Source organism: Rosa rugosa, chromosome 3, assembly GCF_958449725.1.
Source record: "Rosa rugosa chromosome 3, drRosRugo1.1, whole genome shotgun sequence".
Classification (NCBI taxonomy): domain Eukaryota; kingdom Viridiplantae; phylum Streptophyta; class Magnoliopsida; order Rosales; family Rosaceae; genus Rosa; species Rosa rugosa.
The window spans coordinates 44,374,846-44,388,927 of record NC_084822.1 but is presented as its reverse complement, the minus strand read 5'-3'; the positions used below and the strand labels follow the sequence as shown (position 1 = coordinate 44,388,927).

Below are 14,082 nucleotides of genomic sequence, written 5' to 3'. Positions count from 1 at the left end.
ATAATATGTTTGACGTTGTTAGTTTGTGATGGGATTTGTTGAATTTGGGAGCAAGGCGGCTCCAGGAGTTGTGGTTGGACTATTAGAAGTGAATTTTGTTTTCCGCAGGGTTTTGGGTTATCCATTTTTAAGGGAGGTTATGCCGAAATTTTTGGTAAATCTCCTTTAAAGGTGGGTCCCGCAGGGCCACTTCGGATTCCAGGGTGGAATTCGGGGTGGGTCTTGTCAACGGCTGCAATCCGTAGTGTAAAATCAGCGCTGCGTCTCGACGTTGCTGCTCCTTGCGTTATTAAGTTTTTATATTTCATATGTGTTTTTCTTTTCGGGCTGTTTTATTCATTTCTTGTTGCCTTTTGGCATCATTTCGTTGTACTCTTTCACTTTCAATAAATGACTAACCTCCTTCGATTAAAAAAAAATCTATCACTATATTTTGGTCGTTGCTGTTCATATTCTTGACTTGAGTTGTTATCTCTACATCTACTAGCTGGTGCATAACTATATATTTGCTTCTCATATTCAACCCTTGCTTCTAATTTCTCTGCTCATAGTATTATCATCTTCTGCTTCCCTGATAACACTTCAACTATAGACTTGATTGCTACAATACATTTAGGCACAAATATAAGATCAGTTCCAAATACAGTAAATCATGTTTCGATCTTTTTCTCTTAGAAATGGAAGAAAAGCCCGGGCATGCTGAGTTGCAAAAGATTCCTATAAATATGGTGTCCTCAGATGATATCGAAGAGTTACAATTTAATCATCCGTCTAGTATCATTGAAGACCTCATTGTCAATGGTAAGTTTTTCGTCTTACATTTTTCTTCAATGTATTCTGTGTTATCACTTTCTTTTTACGTTTAGAGCTTTTAATTATATTGTTTTTTTTTTTTTTTAAGAAGAAAAAAAGTAGTAACTTTGGTTGGACAGGGTTATGGGTAGTAAGTTGATTGAAGAAAGTTAGAATAACCTCTTCTTAACAATAAGAAAGTGAGAATAACATTTGAACCTAAATAATTTTAGGGCTAACTACTGTTTAGTCCCTGAAGTATGGGCTCGTCATCGTTTCAGTCCCTGTCTTTCTAATTCAATCCCAAAAGTCCCTGAACTCACAATTTTCATTCCAACCAGTCCATCTCCTCCATTTCCTCCGGTTGCTCGATGACGTGTCATTTACTCCTTGCCAGCTCAGTGCCACGTAAGACAAGGATTGTGTAAAGTGACGACAATGCCCCTGCTTCAGTTTTTCCCAAAATTTCCAAAAGCTCCCATGACTCCAAGCAAGAGTCTCAGATCAGACCTCCAATTGTTTTGTGCCATCGAACTCACCGAAGGAATCTGGGAGAGCTGTCCGAGCATCCACTGACCCAGACCCGACTGAACCCGCTTCGACTCCCCGATTTCCCCGCCGTCTCGGTCGTCCAGATCCGGATCCTCCATGACTGGCCTGAGGTTCCCTGATCTCCAGACGTTGGAACTGAACCCAGAAACCGGAGAACCGCCGCCACGGATGGTGGTTCCAACAATACCCGAAATAACCCAGATGCATGTGTTTCTTTGATACAAGATTCCGCAGGTTTGGCCGCCGAGGATTGAGGCGACGAAGTTTTGATCAGCTGCCGAGGCTGCTCTATGCATCGGTGATGGCGAGGAGGGTTGATATGAATAAAGAGGTATGGTTTTTGTTGGGCGTTTGGTTTGTATTGTGGTGAATCGAAGTGGGTATTGCTTGAAATGGGAGAAGCTTTGTTAACAGAGAAGACGTTGAAATCTGGGGTGTTAAAAGAATGGATTTCTTTGCTTAATTTTCATTTCTGGAATCTGGGTTTTCAAATTCGGTGCTTTCAATGCTTGGGTTTTTTCTTTTTGTTTTTGGGTAGTTAGATTTTGTTGATATTTTGGGGTTTTTGGGATTGAATTGAAGGTGAGGAAGAAGAATAAGATGGAGCTCTCATCGTTTAGCTCCATCTCGTGGGTATAGGGACTGCTCTGAAGTTGATGGAGCTTCGTTTTTCTGAATGAGGCGATCGTGGTCTACACGGGCCTATCTCCGGCGACCTTCTTCACGCTCCTGGCTCTGCTCTTCGCCGCTTACCATGTCCTTTCTGGGCTTTTTGGGCCATTAGAGACCCACAACCGCCCCAGGAGCTTAGAAGATATGCAGCCTCTTCCGCCGCCGGTCCAGCTCGGCGAGATCACCGCTAGCCACTGCTCATGGCCATCAAGTCTCAGATCTATGACGTGTCTCAGAGCAGGTGTTGAATCGAAAATTTCAATTTAGGGTTTAACTTTTGGGATTGTGATTGTTGTGCTTATCTGATTTCTGAAGTAGTCAACTGGGTTTCTATTTTGATGTTACTTTGTTATCTGGTAATTTTAAAGTTAGAGACTTGATCATCTGATAGTTTCTGGGTTCTGTTAATTTTTGAATTTGGAAGATGATAAAGACTTGGGTAGAAACTAGAGCTGCAAATTGTTTTAATTTGGGGATTGCGAATTTGCGATTTTTCGATGTGGGTTAGTGATTACTATTTGTGTGTTTTAACTTTTAACCAGTATGTGTTGTTTGTTGAGTCTCCGGTGCGCCGCCGTGTCTTCGCCGGATGAGGGGTCTTGTAGTGACGCCCGGTGAAGGAGGCAGAGGTCGTGGTCTTGCTTGGAGTCATGGGAGCTTTTGGAAATTTTGGAAAAAAAACTGAAGCAGGGGCATTGTCGTCACTTTACACAATCCTTGTCTTACGTGGCGCTGAGCTGGCAAGGAGTAACTGACACGTCATCGAGCAACCGGAGGAAATGGAGGAGATTGACCGGTTGGACTGAAAATTGTGAGTTCAGGGACTTTTGGGATTAAATTAGAAAGACATGGACTGAAACGATGACGATCCTATACTTCAGGGACTAAACAGTAGTTAGCCCTTAATTTTAAGTAACAGTAGTTATTTAGTTAGTTCCCTAACTATAAATCTGGTATACCATTTGAGATCATATAACAGATATTAGTATCAGCATGTTCTGCAATTATATGTAAAAAATTTGCTAATACAGACCTTAGCACAACAACTCATTAATCTTCCCCTACAAAAAGGGGGAAGGTAGCTGGTTCTTCATATATATAAACATGGACTAAATACTGTTTAGTCCTTGAGCTTTTAACCATAAAACACTTCAGTCCCCGACCTTCTAATTTCACACGTTTAGTCCCTGTACTTCAAAATTTCATACCAATAGGTCATTGCTGTCTAAAAGTCACTGCGAAATGTCTATTATGCCCTCAATTATTTTTTTTAAATTAATTAATTATTTTATTTTTTTCTAAAAGGAATTTTTTTTCCCTTTTCTTTTTTTCAATTTTTTTTTTCCTTTCTTTCTTTCTGTTTGAAAAAAATATATATATATATAAATAAAATAAAGAACAAAGAATAAATAAAAAAAATAGAAAGGAATAAATTTATTTAAAAAAAAAGAATTGAGGGCATAATAGACATTTCGCCGCGACTTTTAGACGGCAAGGACCTATTGGTCAGAAATTTTGAAGTATAGGGACTAAACGTGTGAAATTAGAAGGTCAGGGACTGAAGTGTTTTATGGTCAAAAGCTCAAAGACTAAACAGTATTTAGTCCTATAAACATATTTTGGATGGTACAATGATGAGCACGACCTTCTGTTGTTTGGTTTTAGTTTCTTTTTACTGTTATTTCTTCTTGTTCTTCCTTTGTGGGCTGGAGGATTTAAGAAGAAACACTCAACTTAGTAACATCTTCTTTTTTCATTTGGAGTGGTTGTTTGATGTAAGGGTTTTTCATTTTGATGATTAGTTTTGTTTTTCTCTTTACTACAGGTTTTTGGATGGAAGACTGGACTTTTATCAAAAAGATGAAGTATTGGTGTGAATGCGAGATGAATATGAATTAAAGATAGAACTACGTTATTGAATTTTGATAATGAGCATCGAAGGCTCGAAATCAGTTATTTTCTTTTTTTTATCTCTCGCGGCATATAAGAGTTTTGTATATGACATATAATTATGTAAAGGTACATTAATGCTATATGTCTTCTATCTTGTTCTTTGGTGTGAAAGTGTTTGTTTAAGAGTTGCAGATGTATAGATGTTTAAGAGTTGCAGGGAAAAAAATCTAATGGATTCTTATTTGCAATGAAGTTGGAAGATTCTAAGATATATGTGTAGATGTTTGAAGGGAACTAATGATTTCTAATGGAAGATTCTAAGTAAATATATAGATGTTTGATGGAGAGAGAAAATAAAAGGAAAACAATATTTCAACACGGGGGCATTTCAGGAAGTAAAAGATAGTGGATGGGAGATAATATTAAAAAATTGAAAGGGAATCCACAATGAGAGTGTAGATTTCAGTTTCAAAAAAAAACACTCAGCTACCTCCCAGCAGATCAAGCCCAACGGCCCATTAACCTACAACCCAAGGCTCAGCCCAAACCCTAGGGTTTCCAGCCGAGAAACCCGGAGCGCAGACCTTATAGTATTCAGCGCCACCACCGCCAGTCCCGGCCAGATCTCGTCACCTTCAAGTACCCAGGCCGTCATGGAAGCCATTTCCGATCGAAGCAGACCCACCGTCATTTCCTCTCCCTCCAAATTGACGTGAAAATGACCTGCCAGAAAGACAGCGACCCTTTCTGTAAAGCGAAGAATTTTAGGATATATCCCCAATAAAGTGAAGAAATATCTGTATTTATTTTTTTAATCATATTTTACAAATATTTCTTCACTTTATTGGGGATATATCATATTATTCTTCACTTTATAAACCTATTATATTTTATAGATATATTTTACAAATATATCCTAAAATTTTTCAGTTTATCGGAGATATATCACAAATATCGTAGACCAGCGAGCGACTTTTTAACCACCTAGAGTATTTTTTTTAATTTTTTTATAAACCTATTATAACTTGTGGTGCATAGGTTGAAGAAAAAATTTATAAAAATAAAAAATAAAAAATATAAAAAAGAAACACCTAGAGTATTTTTTGTTTTTATTTTTATAAACCTATTATAACTTGTGGTATATCTCCGATAAAGCGAAGAATTTTAGGATATATCCCCAATAAAGTGAAGAAATATCTGTATTTATTTTTTTAATCATATTTTACAGATATTTCTTCACTTTGTTGGGGATATATTCTATTATTCTTCACTTTATAAACCTATTATATTTTATAAATATATTTTACAGATATATCCTAAAATTTTTCGCTTTATCGGAGATATATCACAAATATCGTAGACCAGCGAGCGGCTTTTTAACTACCTAGAGTATTTTTTTTTGTTTTTATAAACCTATTATAACTTGTGGTGTATAGGTTGAATATAAAATTATAAAAAAATAATAATAATAATAACCGAAGAAAAAGAAAAAAAAAAAAAGAAAAAAAAATGCAAAAAAAAAAACAGAAAAAAAATGCAAAAAAAAAAAAACGAAAAAAAGAAAGAAAAAAAATCTTTTTTTTTTTAGTTTTTTTTTTTGTCTTGAAATGACCATTTTAGCCCTCAAAAGTCAGACTTAACGGTCCAAATTGGACGAAATAGTAGAAATTGGACACGGATGATGAAATTTGAGAGTACAGGGACTAACATGATTAAATTGAAACTAGAGGGACTAACATGATGACGACCCTTAACCTTAGGGGGGTAAACTGAAATTAGTCCTTTTTTAAATTAAAGACATGAGTGAGAAGATTATTATTATTATTATTATTTTTTTTTGCTCTTTTCTTCAATAAATTCACATTGATAGTGGAATTGTACGTTGACTTTGACGACTCTGTTACTCAACAAATTCATTTTTAATTTGATTTTATAGTGGGATATTTGAACTTAGAACTTCATTCATTATTGTGATGAGAAATATCATTAAACCAACTAGATCTCGGTTATTCTAACAACTTCTCTGATAGTGTAATGTGAGTGCTATACATGGAATACGTTAGGTAGCTTTCGTTATTCTTACATTTCAATTCCTTACTTAAATTTTGGTTTATTGAGCCTTTGAAAATAAGTGTGTTCTGTCACCATGATAAATCATGGCAAAATCTGCTAGAGTCCTTTTTTTTTTTTTTTTTTTTTGGTATAGAGAACGTTTAAATGGAAAATTATACATGAGATTGCATCATAGACCCTTAATTATGCAGTCCCTAACTCATATTAGGAAAGAACAAAACAAATCCACCTCTACATACCTACAATCATCGGTTCATCAAGGTAAGCAACATATGCATTATTATTAATGCTGGATCGATGCTAGCTCGCTCAGAATCTCAGATTTGTCTGTGAAATAATTCATTTCATCTCTCTTATAATTGTAAGATAATTCCAAAACTGTCGTCATACATGATGTTCATGCATGATTGGAAAATCACAGAGTGAAAAAGCAACAAGATTTTCTTTAGAAACATCTTGATAATATGTTCTTGATACACTAAAAACAATAACATCAATTTCTCAGTCAATTAACACAGTACGTACGTACTTCCAAATTGATTGACAGGATTTTATGGTAGCTAGATCGAAAACATCACTGTATAACAATTACCCTTACATTTTCATCTTGTTCTTGTTCCTCTCGCGTGCTACGATCACCATGATCATGAACATGGTTCTTTGGAACAGTGACAACCAGTTCTTGACCAGCGTATGTCGCATTAGCCAACTCCGGTCTCGTCGAAGGCGGGAGCCGAAACCTCCACTTATCGAAATGACCCCCGACGTCGTTCACCTCCGGCGAAAAGTCACCACCGTTCATCTTTTGTATCACAATCTTGGTCACCCCCGGATAGATCTCTATCGCGTTGGCCCTGACAACCTCGTCGTGGTATACTTGATGACCGGCTGGCACAGGCACGGAGAACCGGAAAGAGTCGGAGTTTTCTTGGACGGAAACGTCGGCGCTGGACTGGAAAGGAAGCTCGAGAACCTTGGCGAACACGTGAGGGAGTCTCCGGAGCTTCTTCGGCGTCGAAGATGATACGACGTTGTACGAGGTGCTCCGCTTGCTTTGGGAGGGATGGACCTTCTTCATGGTACGTAGTGATTCCACAGAAAGATTGTATTAGGTCAAGTGCGAGGAACTTATTCTGAAAACGAAAACAGAGAGAAGAATTTGCCTTTTTGTTTTGCTTTTGGAGGCTTGGATCTCGAAGAAGAAGGCCGGGAATAAAGCTACACATTTTCACAGAGAATTTGTTCGTTATGTCACTATCCAAGTTTCGAAAAGAAAGTGTCCTTAGATATTGGGCCAGTATCAAGCCCAATGTTCTAATCCACAGTTAACTTTTGTATAGCCCAATGTTTGAGTTCACTCCTTTAGGGGAAGAATAGCTTCAAGCTAGTTCGGCTAAGTGGCTTCACTATTTTTTTTTTTCTTTTTTTCTTTTTTTAAATAAAAAAAACTCTTAGCACATCTCACTCTTGCAACATGAGTCGAATTCATGACTTTTACAATATTAGAATTATAACTTACCAACAGATCACAGCTCACCGACAGGCGGCTTCACTATCTAAATTACCATTTGTTCAATAAAAGTATTTTATATAAATAATTAAATAATTATAATGAACAATTTTGACAACTATAGGTGGTGAATTAAACATCTTTCATCAGTCATTATGACACTAAACCAAGTGGATATGTATAATTTTTTAGTTAATTTTTTCTCACAGTTATTTATCAGTGCGTCTACACGAGTCCAAGATCAGTTACATTTAAAAAGATGAAAACTGTTTGATGTCAATGCAATTGAAGCTCTCAAAACAAACTGAATGAAGCTCTCAAAATTAACTGATTGAGTTTCTTTCTACAACCCAAAACGACTTCAAGATATGAAAGTGTAATTCTAAAAGGATATAATAGTTTTTCTTTTCAAAATTTAACCAATTTTAGCCTTCGCAGACACTCAAGTGCACGAAAAAGAAAAAAGATAAGTGATTTCAAATAACTCAAGGATATCGACTTTTGGTCATACAACAAAAATTATATACTTCAAAAATCTACTTAATTAAATTCATAGTTATTATTATTGATAATACATGAAGTTATCATCATTCATTACATATATCATTCATTACATATATCGTACCTAACTTACATTTTGATCAAGTCCAATACCTAAACTATTAGATCTTTTTTCAAATGTTACCTATAGCAAATTTACATTAACCTAAAATGACACCATGCCTCTTTCAAAACAAAAAATGACACCATGCCACATAAAATACATGAGCTCTCGTTAACGTGTGTAACCATTTAAAACATGACCTATAGAAGCAAATTCACTAATCGACACTCATTATTAAAAAAATTCTGCCGGCTATTGCCTGTGGAACTTGACCTAATAACCCGTAGACTTGGTCAATGCACTGTTTTATAGTCAAATATGTATGGACTGGTCAAAAATGGGGAACCTTGATAGGAAATGGGGTAGAGGCGACAAAGAAAAAAAATGGAAACAAAGAATTATACATAAACATTACTGATTCCAATCATATGCGACCAATAATTCCGAAATGCATGTTACAAAGAATGATTATACTCAAACAGACATATAAGGCCTCCTAGCATTGTGGATGGCAACCCCACTCTGATTGAATCGTTAGCAAGTCTCTTGTTTTATATATTTCTTGTCAATACCAAAAGTGATCGATCATTGAGGGATTCGTAAGAACATGTCTTGTTTGCTAACTACACTACAAAACAGCCAATATGTAATAATTTTTGTTGTTTTTCACATTATATAATGAGTCATTGAATGAATATGCATACAATTTAGAGAATAATGGATCAAAAATAAAAATATTATTTCCATTCTCAAGTTGGCCAAAATACAGAATATTTTTTTTGAATTAATGGTAATTCCATTAATAAAATGCATGCCAAGAAAGCCATTATATATCCACCCGCTGCCTCACAATTGATAGAACAAGACTTCGTGATAAAACCACAGTATACATAGGATGGACCAACTATATTCGAACTTATCGCTCACTTAAAAGTGAGCCTATAAGCTATGGAAAAAAACATAGAGAATAGACAAGCAAAACTACACTCATTAGGACTCATTACGTAATCTAACCTAACAAGCATAGGGCCCTAAAAAAATAGGGAATTATTTAGCTAAAACAAAAACTAAAAAACTAAAAATAGAGGCCACAGCCCAATAGCCCACAGTTTACCCTAACTCGAGCCTAACAGCAAGCAATCAATCTAACCCCTATCGCACTGTGTCAAGCCGCCAACAGTCTAACATACTAGCCCTGCCGCCACCACGAGGAACACCACCACCATCATCACCCGATGCGGTCAACCGGAGCCCTCAGCGAAACCCAACAGGAGAAGACCCACCTACCAGGATCGATCTCTACCGTACCAAGTCACCACCAAACAACTCCGCTGCCTACGCCTCCATCAAAGCCATCACCTGTGCGTTGCCCCTCGATCCACCATGTCGCCATTGATCCCACATGCCACAGCGCCCAACAAACCAAGATCCGGCAGCGCTGCAGTCAAACTCCAAGCAAAGAGACAAATTGAGAACAACTATCAGCAAGCCTTTGAGGCCTGTTCAGCAACAGCCCTGACATCACGCGACCAAGGCTGACATAGATGCCAAACCACCACCGGACGAGCGTCGTTCGAGTACGCGGGAAGACGTGGTAGGGTTTTGAGAGAAAACTTTGAAGAGAGAGAGAGAGACGGAGACTTTTTTCATATATAACTTACATTCCCAAAATACAGAATATATACACGAATTGACCTAATTAATCATTTTCTTGTTATACCCACGTCTTGATCATAGAATAGATGAAATAAATCACAAAGTCAAGTTTCGTTCAATAATAAAATTTTGTTGAACTGTCCGGTTCATCCTTCATCATCTGAGACCATATCACCCCCTATATTTGACAAAATAGGATGGATTGAGATGATATTTTGTCTAAATTTTTATTTTTTTATTTTTCTATTGCTTGGAAGACACAAAAAACTTTTCAATAAGTCAAGTTTCGTTCAATAATAAAATTTTGTTGAACTGTCCGGTTCATCCTTCATCATCTGAGACCATATCAGCCCCTACATTTGACAAAATAGGATGGATTGAGATAATATTTTGTCTAAATTTTTATTTTTCTTTATTTTCCTATTGCTTGGAAGACACAAAAAAGTGAAAAAAACCTTTCAATGGCTATTCCCACTTGTTTTCAGAGAAGAAAAAACAAAACCATAAAAACAAAAAAAAATGGAGATGCGGGGTATCGATCCCCGTACCTCTCGCATGCTAAGCGAGCGCTCTACCATCTGAGCTACATCCCCGTTCTGTTAATTCTGTCAATGACGTCATAGAAAGTCGTTTAGAAAATAGTGTTAATTACTTTATTGTTTGTTAGGCACCGCCTTTGGGCGTGCAAAACTAAAGCGAAAGGAACGACAACGTTTTCGGTGCTTTTATCTACTTTTCAAAGGCAGCAAGCAAAGGCAAAGATGCCCTTATTAACTGGGGAAGGGGGAACAATATTAATTTAATAAATATTTAAAAAAATAGAGGCCACTTTATGTAACCGACCCCGAAAATACGGACACCTGTAGGTCTCTCTCACTACCCGACAAAAGTCTCCCCCAACGAGTCTATTCTCTCTCTCTCCCCTCTTTATTCTTCAATACTTTATGTTCACATCCTTTGCATGACTTGGTGGGTCCGGTTTTGTGGATTGTAGTGACGAAAGTGCCCCAATATGACCTCAGTAAATTATTTGGGTATCTGAAACAATCTCAAATTACACTTTCATCCCTGCGAGTTAAATTATTTTAAGTTTTTAACAATCCCAAATAGAATAATTTTAGATAAATCATTGGTTTTTTTTTTTTGAATAAATAAATCATTGGCTTTTATCAAAATGGAGAAAACTAAACAAATAAATCATTTAAATTATTTTATCAATCTCAAGTCTCAAATATAATAATGTTAGATAAATTGTGGGTTTTTATAGGAAAACAAAAATAGAGAGAAGATTAATGATTTACTTTCTCTAAAAATTTGAAATTATGAATGCTTGAGGGATATAAAATACTTACTAATAATTTTGCTCTACTGTCTTTGAGAATACGATCAATTGCTACCACATACAATTTGTTGATAGTCTTTAGTAATGAAAGTAAAGTATACTGTGATTAACGACTTAGGATAAATCACTAGTCTTTTAAATTTGCACCGACATACATGTAAAATTCAAAAATGTAAAGTCACATAACCAATCCACCATTTCATTTTCTATAACTAAGCCGAATTTAATAATTGTTAGGGAAAATTTCACAAACAGTACCTCAACTTTCAGTCACTAATAACTTTCGTACCTCAAGTTCAAAAAATATCAGATTGGTACCTGGACTTTTAACCCCGACCCAATATTGGTACCTGAGAACAGTAAAATCGTTAACGGGGTTAACTTTTCAAAGGTAGCATCGTCATTTTACTGTTCATCGTCTCCAAACAAAACGAACCAGCTGAACAACTCCCCTCCTTCTTCTTCTTCCTCCTCCTCTGAAAAAAGCCACCATTAACAAAGACTCGACCTTTAAAACCAACCCACCATTACCAAAGACTCAACCTTTACATCACACCCAACACCCAAAGACTCAACCTTTATGTAGTTTCCACACCTCACGATGCGCCCAATCACCCAATCCCCATGACCCTCATCTCCCCAGCCACCGCAGCCCCACTGCACCCGCCTCCTCGTCCCACTTGTCGGTGCCGCCACCACCACCGTCTTCTCCCTCCTCCTCTTCCTCCTCGTCTGCTTATGCAAAATCACCCGCAAACGCACCGCCCCTGAAGCCGACTCCAAGCCCCCCACTGCTTCTCCTACTCCCTCCTCCGACGCGCCACCAACTCCTTCTTCCCCATGCGCAGCCTCGACCAAGGCGGCTCCGGCTCCGTTTTCTTCAGAACGCTCCCCCACACAAGCCAGGACGTCTGCGTCAGGCTCATAGACTCCGGTTCTCTCTTGGGCGAGTGTGAGTTCCAGAACGAGCTCTTCTTCGCCTCCATGCTCGACTCCCGACACGTCATCTCGGTGCTCGGATTCTCCTCCGATCGAAAACGGCGTCGTATGCTACTGGTTTACGAGATTGGGAATGAGAGGCCCACGGCTGCTTCGAGTAGTGAAATGGAAGAAGAAGAAGAAGAAGAAGAAGAAGAAGAAGAAGAAGAAGAAGAAGAAGAAGAAGAAGAAGAAGAAGAAGAAGAAGAAGAAGAAGAAGAAGAAGAAGAAGAAGAAGAAGAGGAATAGGAAGAGATTGGATTGGTAGATGTCAATGGAAGAGAGTGGGAAAGTTTTGAGTACGGAGAAGAGGAGGCCTGCCAGGGAATGGTGGAAGGAGGAGTATTGTGATGAGCTGACGAAGAAGATAGGAGTGGTGTTACTGAAGAAGAAGATAATAAAAAATCTGGGATTGCAGAGAGATAGGAGAGAGCTTTTGGAGAAGATGAACAGTAAAATGACGAAGCTACCCTTGAAAAGTTAAACCCGTTAACGATTTTACTGTTCTCAGGTACCAATATTGGGTCGGGGTTAAAAGTTCAGGTACCAATCTGATATTTTTTGAACTTGAGGTACGAAAGTTATTAGTGGCCGAAAGTTCAGGTACTGTTTGTGAGATTTTCCCTAATTGTTAATATCTTTTTAGCCTCTTAGAGTTTGAAATGTGGCACCTATGAATAGAAATAACCACCTAATGGTTCATACGTGAGGCTAAATACTAACCAATTCATCCACCAAGTTGTCTTGATATATAGAACAATGTCATTTATACTTAACTATTTTGATAAAATAATTATCCATTTTATACTGTTGGTTGCATTTGAGGTCAATGTATCAATTAATTTGTTATCTCTATCGATAGAGTCTAATGACCCCAAAATCAATTAATTTAGACTAGCATTTCTTCACACATGCTTTGCATGTGCAAGTTATTATTTTTTTTTTTCAGAAAAGAAAAAAGAAAAAAGTTGGTTATTATAGAGAATAAAAAATGGGAGAGAGAAAAGTGGGTTGTGGGTAGGGATGACAATGGGGAGGGTATTGTAAGGAGATTAAATTATCATCCTCATAACCGACTTCATTCCTCATCCCCTTACTCGCCCCAATCTCCGTAATAAGATACTAGAGATTCTTCGTCCCCGTCCCTATTAGGGATTAGGTCCCTGTACCCGCCCTAATCCTCATTAACAATATTATTAATTTATTATACAAAAATTCATACAAATAATTATGAATTCCCTTGTAAAATATGAAGTTAAAATCAAACATCAAAATAAAATAAATTTCTTATTTCAATTAAGGATAATTGACATGTTGATAAAGATATTTTATTAAAAGGAATTTTTTTTAACATATTTATTAACAGAATTTAAATATTGACAAAAAGATGAAATTTACATAAATATTTATTTATAAATAATATAAAAAATATATATAATAAATAATATATATATATATATATATATATATATATATTATTTCAGATAATTCTTATATGGGTATGGGGATCAAAATACCATCCCCGCCCCGTACCCGATTTCAGAATTCAAATACTAGGGATCTGCATCCTCGTTACCCAATTTCACCCGAATTTCTCTCCGTTAGGGTCGAATACTCAATGGAGATTTTTGCCATCCCTAGTTGTGGATATTTTTTTAAATTTTTTTTATAATAAAAATATATTTTGTAAATATCTTAATTATCCTTGTGTTTTAATTAATTCTCAAAGTTTATTAATCTTCTAGGGTCAATTCTGTCAAATTTTAGATTTTGGCTAACAAAGTCTCTTATCTTAATAATAGTATTAATAAATCGTTGTTTCCTTGATGTCCGAAGTGATTTTAAGGACAAAGTGACTCACCCAAAACATGTTTGACCTCTTAATTAAAAAAAATCATTTCAATAATGTGAAGCAGTGACGGACCTAGAATTTTATTTATACGGGGCATGTCATAAGATCTTCATTTTAAGCTGTTGTCGAGGCATATATGTTAATATTTATGCTAAAAT

General features: G+C 36.6%; 1 protein-coding gene and 1 non-coding gene across 2 annotated transcripts; both read right to left on the bottom strand.

Annotated features, from left to right (window-relative positions):
* Positions 1 to 6,457: 6,457 nt before the first annotated feature.
* LOC133735554 (uncharacterized) lies at positions 6,458 to 7,149 on the bottom strand. The gene has a single exon (XM_062162960.1). It carries the CDS (start codon positions 7,058 to 7,060, stop codon positions 6,557 to 6,559), a length of 504 nt encoding a protein of 167 aa, XP_062018944.1. The 5' UTR covers positions 7,061 to 7,149; the 3' UTR covers positions 6,458 to 6,556.
* Positions 7,150 to 10,272: 3,123 nt separating this feature from the next.
* Positions 10,273 to 10,345, bottom strand: TRNAA-AGC (transfer RNA alanine (anticodon AGC)). Its single transcript has one exon. It is a non-coding gene; the product is annotated as a tRNA-Ala (tRNA).
* Between the last annotated feature and the right edge of the window lie 3,737 nt (positions 10,346 to 14,082).